The 23,750-nt window shown below is 38.0% G+C and overlaps 1 protein-coding gene, 1 non-coding gene and 1 pseudogene across 3 annotated transcripts; 2 read left to right on the top strand and 1 right to left on the bottom strand.

Moving 5' to 3' along the window:
• Positions 1-4,788: 4,788 nt before the first annotated feature.
• TRNAA-AGC lies at positions 4,789-4,861 on the top strand. Its single transcript has one exon. It is a non-coding gene; the product is annotated as a tRNA-Ala (tRNA).
• A 2,054-nt stretch (positions 4,862-6,915) lies between these two features.
• On the top strand, positions 6,916-9,421 carry LOC122064922 (annotated as a pseudogene).
• A 4,280-nt stretch (positions 9,422-13,701) lies between these two features.
• Positions 13,702-16,403, bottom strand: LOC122064924. Of its 2 annotated transcripts, none has more exons than XM_042628709.1 (4): positions 15,687-16,403; positions 15,259-15,353; positions 14,731-14,798; positions 13,702-14,566 (listed from the first exon to the last, which is right to left on the bottom strand). In XM_042628709.1, exons 1-4 carry the CDS (start codon positions 16,125-16,127, stop codon positions 13,845-13,847), a joined length of 1,326 nt encoding a protein of 441 aa, XP_042484643.1. In that variant the 5' UTR covers positions 16,128-16,403; the 3' UTR covers positions 13,702-13,844. The 2 variants fall into 2 exon arrangements, with proteins under 2 accessions (XP_042484643.1, XP_042484644.1); XM_042628710.1 differs by having other exon boundaries at positions 13,702-14,563.
• Positions 16,404-23,750: the final 7,347 nt, after the last annotated feature.

Below are 23,750 nucleotides of genomic sequence, written 5' to 3'. Positions count from 1 at the left end.
TTGTTACATGTAGAGAGGACAGCCTTCTTCGTACAATATGGGGTGTAAATGATATTACTCACCTAATTTTAAAAAAAAAATGCCTACAAAAAAAAAAAATAATAACTAATTTTAAAATTGCGTAGGAGATCTACAAGTTGCCAATGTGGGATGAAATCTCTAATATTTGGCCAAATCTGCCAAGGGCATTCCTAGTAGCATTAATTTGTTATATACAAATGACAACCAAGGAAGGAATTGGGTCGGGAAAGAGGACTCAAATCGATGTTCTAGATCAATCTATATCGTAAGGCTTGATCAGGACTTCTCTCTTGCTTTCTCGTGTTCCCTCTCCAAGCCAATCCTTACCTCAATTCAAGCTACTTCATTGCACTTAATTAACTATGCAACTTCTTTTCATGTGTAAGAAATTTGAGTTTTGTAAGCCAGTCGTTAGATTTGTAGTTGAGGGTTATGTTAGTGAGGGGCGGCAAGCAAGTAAAGTCCAATAATTAAAGAATAAGTAATAGGGGCTAAAGGCGAGTGAAGTGAGATGGGCTATCATACCCAAACAGAGTATGGAAGCACAAAGCGATGTTGTACTAACACAAAACTCTATAAGAGAGTTTGTCTCAGTTGTAGACTCTCCCGAAAGCATGGTTGGGGGCACCACAACGTTCGTGTATAGAGGAGGCCTATAATGTGTATGTGTGAGAGAGAGAGAGAGAGAGAGAGAGAGAGAGAGAGAGAGAGAGAGAGAGAGAGGACTATACACCAACAGTTTGTACATTTTTTCTTTTAGGTGAATAAATAAATATATTAACCCCCAAAGAAAGGGAAAAAAAATTATAAGGCAAAGATGCCACCAAGAGGAATAAGGCCCCGATACAAAGAGAAAAACAATAGGAACAAAACATCAACCCTATGACCGTTGGAGAATGAAAATTATATTGTCCAAAAGGAGAAACAATGAACTAATTATGTGATCTTCCAAAGACATTAGATTTTTCAATCAACTGAGCTTAGAAAATAAGAGACAAATCTAATACGATGATTTTTTCTCCTATCTCAGACAGAGACTTGATTGTCTTCCCAATGAAGCTCTTCAATCTTTTTTGTTTTTACTTTGGCGCTTTCTCAAGATTGTCAACATGTTAGAGCACCTCATAATTATGTTTCAACTCTAAATCTTTCACTTGATAGCAGCAAACTAAGGAGGCTATGTGCCCGTTTGAAATGTGAAAAAATGATTTTTCCTCATCAAAATCCAAAATGGCCCCACACAAAATTAGGTTGTCATCAACATTTATCTCAATACACATTATCAATAAGTTGATCCAAAGTATCAATCACTAAGGTCTCAATAATATTGTCAGGATCACAATGCTCTAAAAATTCATCCTATTCATTGAGAGGGAACTGGTGGGAGGGAGAAGGCTTATTCTTCTTCTTTTTCTTATTATCTTTCTCAGATCTTCTCATCATGAACAAACAACAAATCTTTGATCCATTTTTCAGCCTTATCCTCCATCTTCAAGTTGGCCGCCATCTTTTGTGGTACTTCTATCCTTCTTAAATTCCACCTCATCAATGTTCCCCAATCCCATATCTTTGACTACTGAGAAGATACCCATATAATTCTCATCCAACTCAGATCCCTTATCGCCATCTATATATCTCCTTCTAATTCAACACCAACTAGCTCTCCCAACAACCCTTCTTCCTTATTATCATCCTCTTTAACTTCCTCAATTATCCCCATCAAATTAGGAAGAAAAATTTCCTTTACACCCTCGAAAAAATGAAACTGGTTTCCATCGGTATTCAATTTCTCCTTCCTTTATTCGACATACCAAATGGGCTTCTATTAGTCATTTTTCCTAGATTGGCCAATTTCCACTACTTGGCTTCAAGGCCTTTGTTTGCCTGAGGCCAATGGTACACATCCTCCTAATCAGTAAATTTTCATTCTACCAAAAAAAGAAAAAAATCACTCTTCCAAAATAATTGCATTTTTTGAATTTAAATTCAAATTTTCTATTTCACTCTGTTGTTATACTGGGGGTTCATTTGATTTTGTTTCTGCTGTTTCTCTGTCTAGAAATAGCAAAAACAGCATAAACAAATTTTTCTCATTTCTGTGCTAAGAAATAAAATTTGGAATTGCAAAAAGGTATTTCATTTTTTTGTTTCTCGAAACATTTTTCGACAGTGTAGTTAGGTTCAAGACACGAATGCAGGCATGACGTTAGAGTTGCAGGTGTGCTTTATGAAGTTAAGCTTTAGAAGGATGAAGGCAATCTAGAATTGTGAGCTTTGCACAACCAGGTTGGAGTTGCCGCTTCTAGATAGCAAGGAGTTTCAATAATGGGTTGGGGATGGGGTAGGTCGAGTGAAGTATCCGTTTTTTTCACAATTTTTGTCCCTCTTACTTGTTTCTAGAAACAGAAAAATAAGTCTGACTTGTTTCCATTCCCGTTTCTAGACACAGAAATAGGGATAAATTTTTATTTATATTTTGAAAAATAAGTGAAATGAAACAAAAAAATAAGAACAGTTTTTGAGATGTTTTTCTAGTTTCTGAGCCAAAAAAAAAGAAAAAAAGAAAAAGAAAAACATGTTTCTAGAAAGAAAATCAAATGGGCCCTTGGTTTGTTCCATCCGTATATCCTCCACATCACTTACCAATAATAGAAAGGCAAGTTAGATAACCTAATCCACACAGGAACATAGCACACAAGATCAGTGACATTTAGAAAGTTTCCACTGGTTTTGAAACCACAAGCACTAACAAAGAGAGCGGATCCTCTGCTGTGAGGTTGAGTGATAGTGAGTATCCAATGGGCTACGAGGCCCAGACATCACTAAGAACACCATGCCTTTCCTCCACTCCTTTGACTTAAAAAAAATAAAATAAAAAATAAATAAAATTGATGCTACCCAGGATCGAACTGGAGACCTTTAGTGTGTAAGACTAACGTGAACACCATAGCATCTTATCTTTCCTTATTGGAAAAGTAAATTTATTACATTATATAATTGAGATAGGTGGGTAGCCAAGTTATTTTTCATGTGATGATGAAAGAGATAGAGATAGAGAGAGAAAGCGAGGGCGTAGCGTATCCTCTCATGATGGCTCTGAGAACTTTTTCCTTTTAAATATTTAGTGAAACATATTGAGACTTATCTGTCTTTAGTTCCAACAAAATAAAAGCACTTTTTTATGGGGAAGGCATTCGTGCATGGGAGATTCTCATCAACTCCATAAAATAGAGGATCTAGCGGTGTTTATGTCATTTCCTTGGGCATTTAGCATTTATGCCCATCTAATTGCACTCAATGCCAATTGTGCATATGCACGTCTATACATAGAAACTTTTGCTAAATTAATATATACATATTGGCCAAAGAACCCTGCCTGTTGGCGTAGGTACAAGCAAACGCATGCAGACAATGAGAAGGCGTGCAAGCATCTTCATCACGGGGTGGCATGGTCTTTCAGCCCTATTGTGTCTAGGAGTGTACCTGCGCCAACAAGCAGGGCTCTTCCTCCTTGTACATACGTACACATTCATATTTTTGGTATGATATATACACATTCATTGAATGAATTACTAACGGCAAAGAAGATCGATAACCTTTTTTTCTGGGTAAAAAAAAAGGGTGCTCCATGGTAGTGATCATAGCTCCCAGGCGAAGCCCCCATACAACAAACATCGCTTTTGATGGTAGTGATCATAGCCCCTAGGTGAAGCTCCCATACAACAAGCAACGCTTTCGTTAGACCCATGAGTGATAGTGGTGCTAGCCAATGAGGGTGTACACTTAAGCATCAATAGTGGTGTAGTTTTTTTATTTTATAGAGGCGCGGTGTGATTTTGCCCCTCTTGTGTTTGGTGCAAGGGCGCTTGATGAGGGAGCGTTCTTTTGCCCTTATAGCATAAAAGAATGCAAGAAAAAAACAGTACGTATTATCATGTGTAGAAACACAATGAGGTTATTTCATGTGAGAAGGAATGCATTTCAAGGTATTAATTTCATATTGGCTAATATCGATACATGTGATACTATAGCGGTGGTATCAGTATAAGCCTATGGAGAGTGAAATGGTCCAAAAAAGCCAAGGTATTGGTATTTTGAGGGGCAAAAAATTTGTATTAGTATTGGTATTGGTATGGACTGAGACCAATATGCTATCAATATCGATACCTAAGAATTTGAAGAAGAAAGAGATAGACTTATAGGCGCTAGTGCAGAACCTTTTGCCTATACTCAATAATTAATAGGTTCAAGCACATGAAATTGACCTCTTCTGATTTTTTTATTCCAATTTAATTGGATTGTTGATTTAAATCGGGAGTAGGAAAAAATTGGATTCGGCTAATTCTGATCCAATTCCATCTTCTTCATACTGGATTTCTAGGGTTAGGCTGATCCTTGAGCAATTTCAGAATTGGTAGAAGTTGATCCCTTTGTTGATTCTTCTTACTTGAAAGTTTATCACAGGACATCAATTGGGATTCATAGAAAAAAGGAATAAAAAATAATATGGAATAAATCTTTTTGTTGAAGAACAGTCTCTTGGCGATAGACTCAGGAGCACATGCAATGACCACCGTGCCCCTCTTATGTTTGGGTGAAAGGTCGTTCTCAAATAGAAGACACTTACCCAAAAAAAATATAACATATTTCAAGATATTTACATGTAATGGAGCTAAATTTTTATAAAATTCTTCATTGGTTTGGTTAGGGATGGGAAATTTTCAAAACATTGGTAATTTAAAGGATGTGTTGCAACCTCATAACGAAGGGGATGTAGCTCAGATGGTAGAGCGCTCGCTTAGCATGCGAGAGGTACGGGGATCGATACCCCGCATCTCCACTTGTATCAGTAATTTCCAATTCTTTTTTCTTTTCTTTGTGGGTAGCATAAAAGGTATAACAGATAACTGATTGGAAACCTTTCACTCCTTTTTTTATTGGAAAAAAGTATTTTCTATTTTTCTGTTAAAAAAAAAATATATATATATATTGATATGGGTTGTCCATTTAAAGTAGGTGAGTTTGTTCAATGAACAGAGGAGAGCAAAGTGTTTTTCCAATAATTCATTTGAAGAATATTGAATATTCTCAATCACAATCCAAATACAATAATGTCTGTCACAGTTGTCAAAAGGCTTTTACACAGCATTGACAAATAGGAAAGGAGAAGAAAATGATCAGTCTCACTTCCCCCCCTCTCTCTCTGTCTCTATCCATATACTTTGTACCTTTTGCCCTTTATATCTACACATTGTGTTAATCTAACAATTGAAATAAACCAGCACTCAGTAGAAGTGAATAACCTGGAAAATTCTGTTTTCAAGGAAATGGGTTTTCATCAGAGATAAGGAGGGAGGAGATTGAAGGACCCATTGTAATTCTTTGTCTCCACTGTCTATTCACTTTGTACTGCTCCTTGTTAATTTGAAAGATTTGGTATTTCAGATTCCAGGTTTTATTATGGGTCCTTGATGAGCTTGAAGGGTCCAGAGACGGCTACCATTTCTTGGAGCAGGCAAGTCTACCATTACAGTTATTTTTTTCTTCTGTTTATGAACAGCTTTTAATAGTTTCTGTACTCACATTATTAATTAGAGTTTGGTTGCTTTAGGGTGGGTATCTTTGGTTTTTGCTGCACACAAGCTTTTTGAATAATGGTTTGAGGGTTCATTGGAATATATATCCAATGCTTGAATTCTTTATTATTTGCAATTACTGAAAATGTAAAAGAACCACTTAGTAGAATCTTAAAGCGAAAGAAGTCGGAAGTTTTCCACAGAAATTTGTGAAAAGTAGTTCTGTAGATGGTTTTTCTCATTATCCTTCTTGTTGATGACTGTTTGGTGTGCTTAGGACCTTAGGCAGCTTTTTTATAGATTAGAAACATTAACTTAAAGCACCTTCAGATTGGTAAAGAGTTATCTTTGCATTTTGTGAATGAAATCTCCCAGAACTTGATTAAGTGCATCCAATATCTAAGGTAAATGTATTGGTTCGAGGATTTCTTATTTCTGCGTCGAGCTTTTTACCTGGGTTTCTTCACATCCATATGGAAGGGAATTCCTTATCGATCATGCGCTTTATATTAAATCCTGACATCCTTAAGACATCATATCTCGATCTAATTTTGTGGCATATATCACATCCTTACAGGGAAGCAAATTTTGTGGTGGATTAACTAGAGAATTCAGTAGCCCTATCAATATAAATAAAAGGCCAAACGCTTTTAATGGTAGTCTTTGTTGACACTTTCCAAGTAAATTCCTTATTCTCCAACTTTCCTTCTACATGTAGAAAGAGCAGGTTTGATTCAGAATTTCTGATAAACCAACCTTTAATTGAGGATGTGAGAGTATTAATACTTCTGACAATTTTCTGTACAGTGCAATTGAGTTTTTTTTTTTCCCCCTCTCCTAAGTCCATGTTAAAAATTACCAAGAACAAAAATGTCCAAGTGAAAATGTCTGTTCACTATGAGAAGTAAGTTAATTGGGAACATCTGTGGATCATAACTTGCAACCTATATAGGTTTTGGTGTGGAGAAGAGTCTATTGTAGGAGAAAGGTGTGATCTATTTAAGATAAGAAAGTGAAAGATTAATTGAAATTGATGTTTGAGGAGGAATGTAGAGTGGTAGCATAGTTGGAAGCAATTCCAAGAGTCAATTTCCTTAGAAGACATACATGAACTTAAAAATTTTCCATCAATTTTCTTAATGCTTGCAGGAGATGTAACATTTGCTTTGGGCTGGCTGGATATTTGCCACCAGTTGCTATGGTTGTTTTATAATTATCCGATGGATCATACATAGCACAGGCAGCATGAAAACCCTATGGGAAATTACTACTGACAAATTTCTCTCGCCAAAGAGCTTAGTTTTGTATTTCTAGGATAATGTTTGGTAGGTGATATGTCAAGAGTTTTATGAGAATACTACTCTTCATGCAGGAATGCATTCAGCTTTGATAGCTATGATTCCTTAAGAGCATCCTACAGTCAAATGATTCTAATGGATGCTGCAATCTGTATCTAACAGGTGTTATCCTTGCAATCACAGCTGCAAACCTCCTCCTGGCTGCTGCCATTGATACACAGATTTTCCATGAGGCAGTTCAGTCAGATAAGGTCCTCTGTTAAACAGATTATACCCACCTAACAAATAAGGGCAAATGGAGCTTTGTCAACATCATGTTCAGGAGCCTCAAGAAGCTTGGAATCTCTAAGGACAACCCCAATGACTTACTCCCGAAGAGATGAAAAGTTTGTTAGGCTGGACATTGACCCTGCTGAGTCTTATCACTTGGAGATGGGTTATGGATGTCAATGATCATTTCCTGAGCAAGATCACTGTTGGGAAAGGTCCTGAAAAAGGGATTGTGAGAGAAACAGGTTTGATCTCTCAGTTGCTAAGTGAAGTCATGGCATTCCTGGCCCTCACAGCTTCCCTATCTGATATGGTAGGAGCCTAGGGAAAATGATGATAAGGAATAGCAAGGCTGGTGATCCGATTACAGCGGATGATCTTGGAGTTGGGGGTTCATTGACTATGCTAATGGAGGATACCATCAATCCAACTCTAATGCATTGACTATGCTGGTGATTCTTCCATTGTAGCTAATACGATTGTACTAAAACCGGTGGGACCAGGTGGATTGATTTGTAGTCACAGAGGATGGCTTTGGTTCTGATATTGGCACTGAGAATTTCATGAACATAATTTGCCAGGTGGTTTAACACCTCAGTGTGCTATTATTGTAGAAAAAAGTATGGGTCTTGAAAATGCATGGTGGAGGTCCTGAGGTGGTGGCTGCGAAGCCCTAGACCTTGCCTATACATCTGAAAATGTAACTGTTGTGGAAGCTGGCTGAGCAAACCAGGCTGCAGATATTTCCGACACAAAAGCTTATGGGTTGAATGTTGTGGCTGCAATGTTGTAACAAGTTTTCAACTGATTTAGAAGCAGAGCCGAATGTAGTGAGCAATGCAGCTTTGAATGACAGTATTTGATGCTGTTATTTGCACTCAACATGGTCATAGTGGAAAAGGATGTGGTGAGTAACATCATCCTCATGTATTCTGTTGGCTTTTGGCCATGCTAGTGGCATACATGCTTATAGATCAAGATTGGCCAACATATATTCTTCAGTATCTATACCTTCTGGATAGTCTTGGAATCATCCTGGAAAGAAAGGGATGTCAGTTGGCTGGAATTGGGTTTGTGTGGGAATCCTGGGAACTAATGACACAATTACACACACAAAAAAGAGCAGAGTTTGCTTGTACAATAAGCGTGGGATCTCTGCCATTTAATGAGCATACATTCCCATTCATCCAAAAAAATCCGACAAGGTACAGTCCCCACCTATATATACCATTACTCTTAGTGTAAATGTTGGCCATTCTTGTGATTGTTAGCCATCTAATTGTCTGTCAATTCAGGACATGTCTTGGAATTATCTAGGAAGAAATTCATTTGTCCAATTGAATGGATCATGTTGGTTAGGAAACATCCTTGAGGGGACCAATTGTTTTGAACTTGGCTCTACTTTATGTCCACCACATGTGTCGCAATCTGTAATAGTAGTTAATGAATTGTATCCAATCCACTATTCTCCAATGGCACTTGTAGTCTGATACTTATATCAGTGATGGAGATCCAAAAAATTTTATCACTTTTTTTTTTCTGAGTGCCATCAAAATTCCAAAGGCCAATATGCTAACATGACCATTAACATGTGGCTATCTTGTCTCTACAATTTTTGAAGACATGGACTGATTGCTTTACTGATAAAATTTTACCAAAATCTTTAGATTGACCTTGGTATTACCATTGGAAGAGCTTGTTAGACTGCAACACAGCTGTTGAAGCTTCTATATACTTTGGACATTAGCAAGGTCCTATGGTGCAGGTGATGTTGAATACCAAGATCAGGTAAAACTCTGTTTAATTTGTGTTGCATTATCAGTGTTTTGGTAATCTGATATTGAGTTATCCTTTCTGTTTAGGTGGAGAAACAGATCAAGATGTACAGCAGGCAAGGATTTTCTGGTTTGCCTATTTGGCCTGGAAAAAAAAAACCCAGTATTCATTCTCCCATCTGAGAAGGGAGCACCATCTGGATTTATGTTACTGATCAGGGATGTCAGGGCCAGCATTTATGCTTGGATTCAATTATCCTCTAGTTGGGACCACGAGTACGATTGGCTTGAAAGGTACTTGGCCATTCTTGAGTGGGAAAACTTTTGGATGTTGTATGGTAGGCCATGAGTTTAATGGTAGAATTTCTCTCTTCTGGTTTTTCACCAAGGAATTTTCAACTTTGTGGATGAATGAATACATTCTGATCTGTACTCTGTTAAATAAATAATATGAATTCAGAAATAGAAAACAATTTTGCTTTTTTGGGGGACTCTTGATCACCTATTTAAAGGTCTCATGACAGTTTTGATTCTTCAAGTGTCCTAGAAAATTAGAAACAAACAAAAAAGGAAGATGGTATGCTACCTTCCTAGTGGGAGAGAAGTATACAAACAAACAGAGGTTGAGCTGGAAGACAGAAACAGGCCTAACCATTTAAAGACCTAAACAACATAACTTTTCAATATATTGGATGTGTTGTACTGGCAGTTTAAAGCTTTGTTTTTTCAGTGTATGTGGTATCTTTCTGCTAGTTCTTTACATTGGCAAGCAGTAAGCATTTCTTGCCAAAAAAAAAAAAAAAAATTCTCTCTTCCTGTGCAAACTGCAGCAATATTATGTATATTACAGGCAAGATTCCATATGCCTGCTACTGCAAGTTGAGGGGAAAAGAATCGCCACAACGGACGCCAAAGAACTATTTCCCTCTCACATTATTTATTATTCTCTCCTTCTCTTACCATGTGGGCCTCATGTGGATGATACCATTCTCTGTACATCCATTGGTGTGACACGTAGATTCCCTTCCCCCCTTCCCCCCCCCCCCACACATATACTGGTGTCATGGGGAACCCTTTCTATGTGTAGCCATGTCCCAAGTAAGCGGAATCAGAATCAATGTGAACCCTAGAAATGCTTCTTGGATTGGTCGATTTGGAACGAAAGAAATTAGGCTAGGCGATCATGGTTCCTGCTGATCTGATTCCAATTTTTTAAACCCTAGGTGTAGCAAAGAATCCAGGAGGTTATTCTGATAGATTTATATTGCCTGGATGATGGGCACATTTGTACCAATTTGACTATCATGGTCCCCCCAACCCCACCTCCCCAACCCACCCAGGCATCAAAGTTTATCCAAATCTGTCAATTGCAGGGGAAGGTGGAGGACCTTTTAGAATCATTTTTTACCTTTTTTTAGCTTTGAAGAAGGATAAGAGATGATTATCACCCAAGAAAACTACCAATTACTAGGGTTGTGGTTCTTATCTTAGTATCAAGTCACCATGATTAGGTCTGCATTCTTGTAGTAAAATACAGAAACCAACAAATGTTTTTGGTGTCACGGGAGACCTTTCTTTCTTTCTTGAACAAATCAAGAACACAAATTTCTTCCTCTCCTCCCAAGGCTTGAAATTGTAGAATCCCATTACCTTAACCTCCCACATCAATGATGTATTAACAACCTCCATGGCCTACTCTAATGATGTAATGGGCCACTAGGGCCCACAGTCCATCATCATAATGGATGGGCTTTCTCCCACACATTTTACATATTAGCTCGAGCCACCGGGAGTCAAACCGTCCAAGTCACACTTTATAGAATATCAAATGTAGCTAACGGTCTTTGGGATTTCTAAAGTCCCAAAACATATGGGACAGGCTAGGGGTGTCAATTTCATTCCGAACCAATTGGCCCGAGCAGAACCGATTGGTTCAACTCAAATCATGTGGACAGATGATATGATCATTCTGACCTTTAGATGGAGAGAATATGGTCTAGATTAATCCCATGTTGAACTTCAAAGTCTAAGAATATATATTTTTCTGTATCAATGATTAATACCGGCCCCAATATCACTTGCAGGAAATACTTAGGAAAAATAAAATTTCGTAACCATGTTTACAGGAAAGACAATGCCCATTGTGCAACACTATGAGCACACATTCCTAATTGAGTTTGAATCACCTACACATACATACAGTTACGCACCAACATCTATCCCATTTACTGATATTTAAAGGGTAAAGAGAGGTATTTACGGAATGCAAGAGGGACCTAAACGAGCAAGTAATCAGGTCTCTTCCTATTTCTATTTACACATGAGAAAACATAAGAGTCTACACTTTGTTGAATAAAATGATATGATAAAGTAAAGTGGCAAAAAATAGCTTCATGGTTGCGTGGAACTTGCGCTAGTATGAGGTCTATTGAGAACACACGCAAATGCATCAACTTAGATATAACTTTTGATTTCACACAATTTGGATGGTATTTTGCATTCTATGTCTAGACACACAGGAGCCACATGAACAAGAAACGTTCTTTTTTGCTAAATAATAGTTCCTCTCCCTCTCTCTCTCTCTCTTTTGGACTTGAGCTGAAAGATGGAAAACAAGTACAGTGCATATGGTATACCATCCTTGTCCATCATCCTACAATTGGGTGTGGGTTTATTCATTTCCCATTTTGCTCACACGATCTTCATGACTCTCACCTCCCTTACTCTCCTTTTTGTTTCCTTTACCATCACAAATTAAGTTTTGGTTCTGAGCATTGATGTTGGTATCGGGTAATATCGGTCTGAGTTACTTTCAATATAAAAGAAAAAAAAATATTTTTTATTCATATTGACCGATACGTGTCATTACCTTATACCAATTCCTAAACCATGATGAGAGAGAGAGATCATATGGGTCTACAGTAGAAATATTATTATTTTTATTAATTATTGATAAAAATTGGCCTTTCAAATACATTTCAACTCTTTTTTTAGGATATAAAATTTTATCTTTCCCTTTCCTAAAAAAATTTATTTTGGATGGAGACTAGAGACTGAAGAAAAATACTTTTTTTTTGGTTCCACTTTGAAGTTTGACCACAACTTAAAAGGCAAGAGTCATGCCATCTCTTAATCCACATTCCTTTCCTTTTGGTGGGCCCCATATGTAGTACGCTCATCTGAACCATCTGATGCTGGCCACGTGTACGGATAATCAAAATTCTAGGCTGTTAGGTATCGGTGTCAGAACATTTTGCCCAAATATACGATTTTTGTAGGGCCATCCTCACGTGCTGTCAACCCGAACAAAGACCGTTGGTGAGCTCGAGCTCCAGCTATAGTCAAGGGAGGAGGAAATTTCTGTCCTCTCACGTGTTGCTTCTAGGACTGTCAAAATCCAACCTGAACCGGATCGTCCGACCTAAACCAATTGAAACTAGATCGGACCAAAATTGAACTCTTATCGGGTGGTTTTATATTTGGGCTTTTGAAAACCAGTACGAATCACAAATGATTGGTCTAATTGTTAAGACTGATTAAAATCAGACCAAACCGAGAAAACACCAATAATTTTTTTTTTTTTTTTGATATATGGGAAAAGATTGGGAATACTGACCGCATGCCGCACCTTAATACGCATTGTATCTATCTCTCTTTCTTTCTTTGAAATGGCTCATACTCTTTTAATATGATGCCCTGTCCTGTGCCTCTATTGGTGTCACTTGTTAGTGGATGATATGTTGACAACATGCTTGCCCCTCTCCCTTAATATAATGAAAAATCAAAACAATACCAATCCAATAATGGACTGACAAGAGCATGTTAAACCAAATCAATATCTAAACCAACCAAAAAACTGAATATCTCCTTAGCAGCTTGATTTTGGATGTATGCAAACTTGGATCAAAACCTAATCTCATCTTCATGGTTTGTTTTTGGTTGTGGTCCAATTCGGACGGAAACCAAATCTCAATTTAATGGTTCAACTTTGTTAAGAACCATATTTCCAACAGTAGTGATTAAGATTGACATAATAGAAGTAAGTGGATCGATCAAGTGACTCTTATGGCAAGTACATGCCAAAAATCCAAAAGAATCTCACCTTGATAGTTCGGCTTCAATTAGGTAAGTGCATGCCAAAAACTGATTCAGACCTCACCTTCATGGTTCCACTTCGATTTAGGATAGGATTTAAAACCACGAATGGGATTCATATCAATGATTATGAAAGATTTTAATTTGAATCCAAAATAGATGGAAACCATTTATAAAAGGGTAAAAGATTAGGTATTTGGATGAAATACAGATATATGATTATCTCACTCCTCCTCCTTTTGAAAAAGTTTCATCCAGGGACATGCCTATCCTCCTCCCTAGTAATAAATAAAAAAAAAAAATTCCCTTAAATCCTAGTTTTCGCATAGAATCAGTCCGATTTAATCAACTGGGAATCAGAATCAGAATCAGCCCCGATCCGATTTTTCAAACCCTGGTTAGGCCGAAGCATGCCAAAAGCCAATTCGGATCCAACTACCTATCTGACAACTACTAGATGCTAAACTTGACTCATTCTTCTTAATGTACCAAACCTAGTATATGATTGGACTAAATATAATTAAAGCAACTTAAAAAGAAGAAAATAGTATAATTTTCTCCTTCTCTTTCTACCACGTGTTATTTACCTCTATAGGAAGAATGAAATTTTCATTCTCCTACTTGTCATATCATATATTAATAGATAGAAATAAAGAAAGAAAAAAATACAAAAACATCCCTCATAATTCAAAAAGGAATAGCAGAAATAAAGCCCAACAAAATCATAGTTCATGCACCACTCCTACTTCTGTATATCCAAACAAGATTCCATGAACAAAGAGAGAGAGAGAAAGAGAGAGAGAGAGCATTCATGTCACCATGTTATGGCCAGTAGGATCAGAAGATGGTGGCAGAGTTACTATCGCTGGTGTAAGGTGATGGGTTTGGCCAAGCAAGCTGCTTATAGATCGAGCCTTGACCATACCAATCTTCTTTCTCTTCTTCTTTGTTTTCATCAATGGCTTGTCATCATCATCATCTTCTTCTTCTTCGTCTTCCACAGACTCCTCCTGGTTTAAGCTCTTCATACGCTGAGTAGGTGAAGACGACAATGACGATAACAACATTAACCCACTTTCTTCTTCCTTGATATTCTTAGGTCTATTAGTAATGGTGGAAGCACGGTTGCGAACACTGCTCATGCTCCGGAGTCTTCCTTTGCCCAAATGATGCTCGCATAAAGAGTAACCCACAAGGGTCTGTTGACAACATCTCCAACCTCTCCCATTGACACGGCTGCACCTCGAACCCTCCATGATCACACCTACACTTCCTCTCTTCTTTGCACCATTACCATTACCATTCACCAGTTTACCTTCTCTTCGTTCTTCTTTTTCTGCTTCTTCTTCATCATCTTCTTCCTCATCTTCATCGTCTTCATCAACCCATGTCTTTGCTACCTTGGTTCTCACTCTAGTTTTCATTTTCTTATCTTTCTCCTTTATTGTATCGTCGGTTATCTTCCTCTCATAGCTCGCCCTTCTCTTCTTCAATGGAAACGCTCTCTCTCCTTCACACCATCTCCCACCTACTGTTTCAAAATCCAAACCATAGAGATCATCGTCCCAAACCATACAATATCAAGAAGATCCATATCAATCACAAGATCCATACATACAATTCTCTCTCTCTCTCTCTCTCTCTCTCTCCACGCACACTGACACACATAAGATAAGAGTTGGAAGTCATGCGTACCTTGATGAGACAAAGACGAAGAAGCTGAGATTCCAACAGATGTGGGTGCACCAAGGTTATTCTCATTTCTGCACCCATGAATAATACACATAAGGCGCATTACAGCTATGCTAAGTTCATCGGTGCTAAGATGTACCACTACCACTACAGGTAACAAATAGTACTAATACAGCCACCATGCCGCCAGCGGCGCCACCAGTGCCACCATATCATCTCCATTCCATGTCTTTAATTATCAGAAAAATAAGGAAATAAAATAATTTCTGATTTCTATTTCGATAATTCCAAAGAAATACTAATATAGTAGAGAGAGACGGATGGGGATGGATGGATGATGGGGAGGGGCATATGGAGACGCATGGTATATGATGGTGGAAAGGGAACATCATACATGTAAGATGCAACCCAAAAAGGGATTCTTACACCGGAAATAGTATACTTGACAGTTTTAACCTGACCCGTTTCTTCTTCCCCATCCATCTACGGTGATAATTAAGAGAGAAAAATAAACAATTTGCAGAAGCCTACCTTCGATTGGTTGGAAGAGCCAAACTATTTTCCTCAACATGCTCTCGTCCAGTTCCTCCGCCGCCGGCGATGCCAACCACCCCGACTTGAGAATCCTACAACAGAAGCCAATTAGATGGGATCAACACCATGTGTGCACGATTAAAGGTTGCACCCAAGTCGGCAAGAAATGAATGAAGAGGGGAAATCTGCTAATGTGCACCGGAGTTGATGCGTGTATAACGAAGGAAGACGGCAAGAAGAAGCCGGGTTAAGATCACCGGCGGCGACCGGAGTCAGTGCAGCTTGCAATGAAAATTTTTTACTAAAAAAAAAAATAATAATAAAATAAAAAAAAAAAAAAAAAAAAAAAAAAGATAGTGGAGAAGAGAATAAACCCAGTAAAATAGATGGGAGGAAAGAAAGAGAGTTGGGAATAGAGGACGAACCTCGAGATGGTTAGGAGGAGAGGGAGTGGGGTGCATGTAATTACAGCCATCGGAATCCCCCTTGTTGTCCGGCTTCATGTCTCTCTCGTTGCCGGCGCAAATCCAGCCGTTGTTTCCTCGGACAATCGTGAGCTGCAGATCGGGGCGTTGGGGGATGCTTGGATTGGATAAATCACTAGGCCGGGAAGGGGATATTCTACTCCTGGCTTCAACGACGGAGAGATCAGCGAGGCGGTGCAACCCACAACCACCATCACCCCCACCTCCACCTTCACCACCTCTACCACCTGATTGTGAGGAGGATAGAAGATGAAGGGCTCTCGTAGAAGAGAGATCTGGTGTTGTTGCTGGTGTAACTGTGAGTGATGGAGGAGGCGATGATGAGGATGAAGATGGAGGTAGAGGAGGGTTAGTAAGCGGCCATCGCTTTCGGATCCTCATTTTTAAAAGCTGCTTATGAGATTTGGGTATTGCGTTGCAGAACCCAGCAGGGAAGGGGTTCTTTTTGGGGAAGACAACTCAGACTGAGAGTACTGAAACCCCTCCACCTCCCTTAAAAGGAATGCTGAGACTAAGAGAACTCTGATGCTCTGAGCCAGAGAGAGAGAGAGAGAGAAACTCCTCTATTTCTCCCAGAGAGAGAAAAGAAGAGAATCTGAGAGTGAGAGAGAGAGAGATGGGTTCCGGTGTTTTGGGGGTTTTCTCTATATCCTCATCTTTTTCTTTTAGTTTGTTGCACCACACATACAAACTCTCTACTACAAAGGCATATGCACTCACTTACCCACACGCAACGCGCGTGCACGGAGGACTAGTTTTTTGTGTATTTGATACTACCGGCTACTGGTTTTGCCAGTGGAAGCGTACGGAAAGTATGACTTTTCTTTAGTTTTGTGGTGGTGTGTGACCGGAGGAGGCATATAGAAATAATTATAAGATAATATAAATAGAATATAGAATTAATAAGTGGAAATAACCAATAAATAAATAACAGCAAATGGTGGTGGTGATGGACTGGAGGCCGGAAAAGGAAACTGGTAGGGCCTTCATGACTTCATGAGTGAGAGTGCTTATGTTGGAGCAACCTTATTTTTGGTTAGGTGGGACCAACCGGACGGCATGCACGTCTCTGCTCTTTACCGCTGGTCCCGCCTCAGCGCCTCTCATTCCCTCAAAACATACCCACACATTTTGGGGTGTCAACCAGACGGGTCAGATCGGTTTTGGTTGGGCCTAATCAGTCCCCGCTAATTTAATACATTGCATCAGTTTTGTCCGTATAAATGAGTCAAAGTAATCAAGCTTTAAACTGATTAATTAGTCAATTAATTTATAAATTTTTCTTAAACGTTTCTTAAACATATTATAATTGGGACTATAAATTACCGTCGGGCCAATAACTTACACCAAAAACAAAAAAATATTGATTTGTGGTGCTTGAACCTTACACATTTAGTAACCAATCAGACCAATCTTAGATTTCTATCTATTAGTTTTGGTTAGACCTACAAGTGTAGGCCAACTTTTGGCACCCCTATCCACACATACTCAAGATTAATACCGATCTAATCCTATGCTAGTAGACCTTGATTAGACGTAAATACCCATATGTTCAATTAATTTTTTTTTTTTACTGTTTCACCCTTTATTCAGATTGATACGATATTGCTCAAGAATTAAGATCGATCTGATTCCTCAAACCACGCACACACTAATTAACCAATAGTCTTAAAGTTTAGGAAAAATTACATGATTACCCCCTTTTGGATTTCTTTTACAAAACTACCCACTTAAAGTTTCAGTTAACAAAAATACTCTAAATCAGGTTTGGATTTACAAAATTACCACCCAAAGTTTTAGTTAATAAAAATATCTAAAATCATGTTTGAATTTACAAAACTACCCAAAACAGTAATTCTCCTTCGTCTTCCACATGCAAAGTATTTTTGTTAACTAAAATCCTGAATGAGGAGTTTTGTAATCCCAAACATGATTTTAGGTATTTTTGTTAATTAAAATATTAAACGAATAGTTTTGTAAATCTAAATCTGATTTTAAGTATTTTTGTTTGGATAATTTTATAAAAAAAAAAATTAAAAATAGGTAATCATATAATTTTCCCAAAAGATCATGTGGAGAGCCGTATATTTATTCCTATGATCCAACGGTGATAAGAGCAACAACATGCGCCCCAGACTCATGGTTACAGTGTTAGGTCATATCCTTTGTCGTCGTCCGTCGGCATTTAAGAACACAGGATATTGTATCATTGCATACAATGGCTACGTGGCAACCTCTATCTGGACAGAAAGCTAAAGCATTTTTTATAATAAAGAAAAAGAATACTAAATCATAACTCACCATCTCTGAACAATAGAGTGACGTGGGCTATCCTCCACAAATTCAGAGCTGCCACGTGGTAAGCAATGAAACCGTCCACATCCTTATTTGTATAACTTCATTTCGTTAGATGCGCCACGCAAAGTTTCCCTCTCTCTCTCTCTCTCTCTCTCTCTCTCTCTAAAATTATGGCCAATCTGAGCTCATATGTACCTTTAAAATGGCTTCACTTCCTTAACAGTTTTCATGAATCAGAAGCCCTGAAACTTTCAAAGCATTTTGGAAAGCTCCAAAGCTATCAGAGATTCAGAGCTCGACCAGCTGAAATTCCCATTCTGCTCCTCCTCTTGCTTCTTCTTCTTCTTTAAAGAGAGAGAGAGAGATGTCAAATATGGGTTCTTCATGCATGCAGTAAAGCTAGTATTAACTTCACCATGGAAACCTGCAACTAACTTATCTTCCCAATATCTATTTGTAGAAAAGCTTCTGGTGAAAACCTTTTGGTCATTTTTCTTCCAAAAACTCATGGTTAGTTTATGGGAAGAGAAGAGATACCCTTAGATTTAATCATCAAACTACTTGTATCTTTGCCATGGATGAAGTTTTTCTTCACCCATATATAACACTATGATTGGATTCTAGATTCATCATATAGCTCTTACTTTTTATTCATGATTTGAAATATTCTTCTTTAACCTGTTTAGAGGGTCACATGAAATAGGTGGAGAGAGAATCTATTCATCTTCTTCGAGAAACTGAATCCTTTAACCATTACAAAAAAAAATGGATACGATGAAAAGAAGAAGCCAAAAAAGTTTGGATCAGCTCCCACTGGGCCCCCCAAGGGGAACTGATCTAAACCCTTGATAGAGAAGGTAGTTTCAAGTTTCAACCTCGTCATAAAAGATTGAACCATGGATCCATGATTGATATCAGATGGGCCATAATTGATATTGATACAGATCCATCAATATGAAAAAGATTAATGTGTTGGAAGGCAACTCGGATCCAACCCGGATCCTCTTCTCATGCCCACTTTGCAATGCTCATGCCGGTTCTTAAATCGCCTTATTGTGACACCTGTCAAAATAGGTTAAGAGAGAACCTCTAACGCAATCATTAGTTTTAAAAATAGAAAAAAAAAATGATGAATCTATAATAATGATTAAGTGAGACGCCCACTAGGGTCAAATGGGTTGGCAGGTGTCATTCTAAGGGGACATAAGCACCGGCATGAGCAGAGAGGATCCGAGTTGGTTGGAAGAACTCTGAACTCTTTTGTTATTTATTTATTATTTCATTATTTAATATTAGCCCAAGAAGCCGTTAGACATGGTGCTAATTTTTCGCTTGTACTGTCTCACCAAAACCAAAAACTTGTTTGGCTTCTGATTTTCTGTCCCAAGTCTTTGGAATAATCCTGAGTTTTGCATAAAACTCTCTAGGTAATGTGAGTTTGAAATCTAAATCAAATTGAATTAAATAAATAATTTGATTTTGATTTTAAAATTTAAATCGTTGATAAATTGTTAAATCAGTTAACATATAAGTAATAAGATTAAGTTACTGAATGTTAATTTATTTACATCTCAGGATTATAATTAAAAATTCTAGTATCGAACCAAATTGAATTATTTACACCAAAACCAAATCGATTAACACCCTTAGTTCTAGGAGTGTCAATTTGGCATGGTCAATTCAAGCCTACCCTGAATTTGACTAGATTTGGGATGCACTCTCGGCCCGTAGGGTGTACCTACGCTGCTACATTGACCTTTCAGCCCTGGGGGGGGGAGGCTTGGCCGAGTTGAGATTTTTAGGTCTAAGGTCTAGATGAGTTTGATTTGGGTTGAGGTCTTGAGCTGAGCCTAGGATTGCTCAACCCAACCCTACATAGTGTGTATATAAGTTAAAGGAAAAAGATCTTTGCTGGTCATGCATAGGAAACGTCTAGGCACAATAGGTGTAGAATGATTGCTCTACCCCCACCCTTGTGTGCTCTAAAGAAGTTCTTGCATGTGCTCTTATTGACCCGTTCATTTGGCTTTTCCTGTGCCAAATCGGAAAGGTTCTTTCACCCATATGTAAATTATAAATGGATAACTACACTGACCCTCTTTCATTGATTCTTTTTTTTTTTTTTTAGGGGAGGTGTTGAACCTTCCTTTCTCAAAAAAGGAGAAGCCAAGCCCTTCTAAACATGTTTCATTTTTATACCTTTTTTCTTAGTGCATGTAGGGACACTAATGGCAAACATACAAGAGCAGCAAGGGTCCATCAAGGGCAGTCAACCCGTGAAATGAAAAAATCAAGGGATGATCATGGCAGGGCTAGGTTGGGTTAGGTATGGGCTGAGATATCCCAGTTCAACCTAGGGCTGGGTAGGGCTTGGGTTGAGTTAAGAGAGGTTGGATTAGGTTTTAAGAAACCAACCCAACCTAGCCCATTGACATCCTTAATTATGTGAAAAATATGTTATTTTTTAGTATGGATGTAACTGGATAATTAAAAATATGTATATTATTTTTTAGCATGGAGGTAGGTAATTAAAAATCTATATTTTTTTTACTAGCGGACAACACCAATGAGGGCACATGAAGGGATATCATTCAGGAAGGATATGAGGGTGATTTCAAAAAGGGGAAGAGAGATAGACACAATGGGTGCTAACATACGGTATACCGATAGCATACCCAACCTTTTACCTTTATTTATAATGGCTAGGTGTGCAAACTTTGTAAAAATCTGTTTTTCAAGCCTTGAATGATGGAGTGAATTCCCTTAGGGTTTGAGGAAAAAGCATTTGAGGAGGATGGAACGATTCTTTGTTTTCTTTAATCTGAAGTCATATTTGAGAAGGGAGAGGGAATCCGTGGAAGTAAGTCAGGTAAGGTAGTGAAAGGTTAATGGGAAAAAATGGGTCGATCTCTTAAGATCCTTTGGCTTTGTCGTATCTAAGTGTTGCGCACAGACCTAGCATTGGGCTAGAGTTGGACGATGCCGATATTGGAGAGGAGGCTGAATACTCATTTTGCCACCCTTTGTGTCTATGCACAAGGGTCACATGACCAGGGAGTGCTCCTTTCCCCAGGAAGAATTCTTTAAGCAAGTGGCTTGCTTGAAGGAGTTGGTTTCATATATGGAAGGGCAACAAAGTCAATTCATATGAATATGAGATAGAGAGATAGAGAGGGTGTTAGCATACCCTCCCCTAACAACTCAAAGAACTTTTTTCTTATTTTTTATTTGTTTGCGTTTAGTTTTACGAGTTTCCTACTCATATATAGTACCTCGATTGGTAGGTTTCTCCTTCACAAGCACCCCATTGGAAAAGGTAAGGGCAAATAATTACTTCACAACGGCACTCACAATAAGTTTTCATGGACTCCATCCATCCTTGTGAGGTATCTTATAACCCACATACATATAGAGATACAGAGAATCTTGTGGAAACCAAGTTTGATGAAATAAGAATCATATTCTAACTTTTTTGCCCTTTTACGATACCACATATTCTTTCAACGAGCTCAAATATTCTTGTCATTTCACATGCCTACTCAAATAATTTGTTTATTAAATATTGGCTATCATATCTAGAATAATATATTTATTAAATACAATTAATACAGCTCCCCACCTTTTTCTTTACAAGAAATATACTTAGCAGTTAAGTTGACCTAAATAAAAGATCTAATAAAAAAAAAAAAAAAGAAAGCTATAGGTAGGTATAATTTTTTTTTTTTCAACTTTCATCATTTTTGTGAGAAATCTCTTTATTTCTCTTAACTTCCCATTGTTTTGGGCTAGAATTATTGGAAAGGAGATTTTAATTTCTTATAATTGGAAGAAAATATATAAATATAAAGGTACTATGAAAATCTTTTTTGGAATACTTTCTTTCATGCTAAGAAAATGTGAACTTATTTTCCAAAGGGCCATGGAATTGCTACTACAAGATCAAACAATAACAAAAGCCATATGAATCAAAGCATCACTGGAAACATTTACCATTATATGGGTCTTAGAATTATTTTTTATTCTCCTCACATCTTTACAAGTCAGTATGAATAGTGGGGCTGATTTGTTGAGATCATAAGCCTTGTTATTTTTAGTGTACCATTTCTCATATTCATAACTCCTTACTTTTCCCAGGTGTTGTTTTCACCTCTTAAATTGTGTAAAATGATACTTGGAAAAATGATGTGCAAGCTAGTTGTTTTTTTTTTTTTTTTTTTTTTTTTTTTAGTTTTTTCTCTGCGGTTTTTTTTTTTTTTTTTTTTTTTTTTTTTTGTTATTATTAAATAAGAGAAAACAAAATAATAAAGAAACAAAGGGGGGAGGAGGCAGAACGTAACCCGCCTTACCCCAACCCATGAGATACAAATCACTCTAACACTCGCAAAATTCAAAAGAATAACCTCCAAAAGAAGAAAGATTACATTTTAAAGATTAGGAACAATTTTCTAATTCAATGGCAGGTAGTTAGATAGTTGGATTCTAGCGTAAGTTCAAGGAAGGTTGTTGATTCTATCCTCCTACCCACACCTTCTTGAATTACGATAATAGTAGTTTTTTTGGGTCAAATAGTAACTTGGTTAGTTGTTAGTATTAAGTGCACCTAGTGCCTCCCTTGTTTGCCCCTCATGGATCCCTAACCTACACTATTAACATTTTGTTCCCAATTACTAAACACGTTTGTTGTTGCAACCCATTCTCTCCACCACCACTGCACACTTTCTCTCTCTTCTTTCTCCTAGCTTGCCGATGCAAGTCTACAATCCACTAGGCCCCGCTCCTCTCTCTCTCTCTCTTTTTACCACCCCCTTGTTTTACCTTGATTCTTTGCCAACCCTCTCCTCTCTCTCTCTCTCTCTCTCTCTCCCTCCCTTCCTTCCTCCCTCCCGAACTAAACCACCACAGCCTCCTCCTCCCGCTCCTACTTTCTCCTCCCTCCCTAAATTGACCTACATCACTAGCTTCCATTGCATCTCCCACTACCCACTCTCCTCTCCTGCCAAAAAGACTTCTCATGTTGCCACTACAACCCCTATCACCCCTACACGAAATTGATTTTTTTTTTAAATTCCCCCCCCCTTTTTTTTTTGGTGAAAAAGGAATTTATTGAATAGAGTTCCGGTTACAAACCAAGGGTTCATCATTACAAAGTTATAAAAAGCAAGGAGTGGAATTAGGCCACACTATCCTACACCGGATGGACAAGCCTTTCCTGGTAAAGGAAACAACTATACCGTTAGCTGCCCTTGGAACATAGTGAAATGAACAACTAATTGGGGAAAAGCAAATGAATCTAATGCCCTCAACAGTAGGAAGAATCTCCAATGGAGTATTTCTAGTAGGATCTAGGAGGCACCTGATCACCTCTAAGTTATCAGATTCCACTTGAAATCTAAAGTATCCCAAGTTGATGGCATTCAAAATTCCCTCGTTGATAGCTTCAACCTCCCCACTAGTGATAGAAGAAAGTTTGGCTGGGATAGAGACAACAAGAAGAGGGAGATTTGGATGCTCACGAAGGATAAATTCCAAGGCACCAGCAGAGGTTTCTTTCACATAAGAAGCATCCGAGTTGATTTTAATCTCTCCGTGAAAAATAGACCAAGGGACATTAATAGGCATGCAAGGAGGATGATCATCATCACAAGCATTCTTTGTAGAGGGGCTGGTTGCATTGCAAAATTCTTCATATAGAAACTTTGTTTTTTG

This window comes from Macadamia integrifolia, unplaced genomic scaffold (genome assembly GCF_013358625.1).
Source record: "Macadamia integrifolia cultivar HAES 741 unplaced genomic scaffold, SCU_Mint_v3 scaffold1826, whole genome shotgun sequence".
Classification (NCBI taxonomy): domain Eukaryota; kingdom Viridiplantae; phylum Streptophyta; class Magnoliopsida; order Proteales; family Proteaceae; genus Macadamia; species Macadamia integrifolia.
This window is presented reverse-complemented; position numbering and strand designations above follow the sequence as displayed.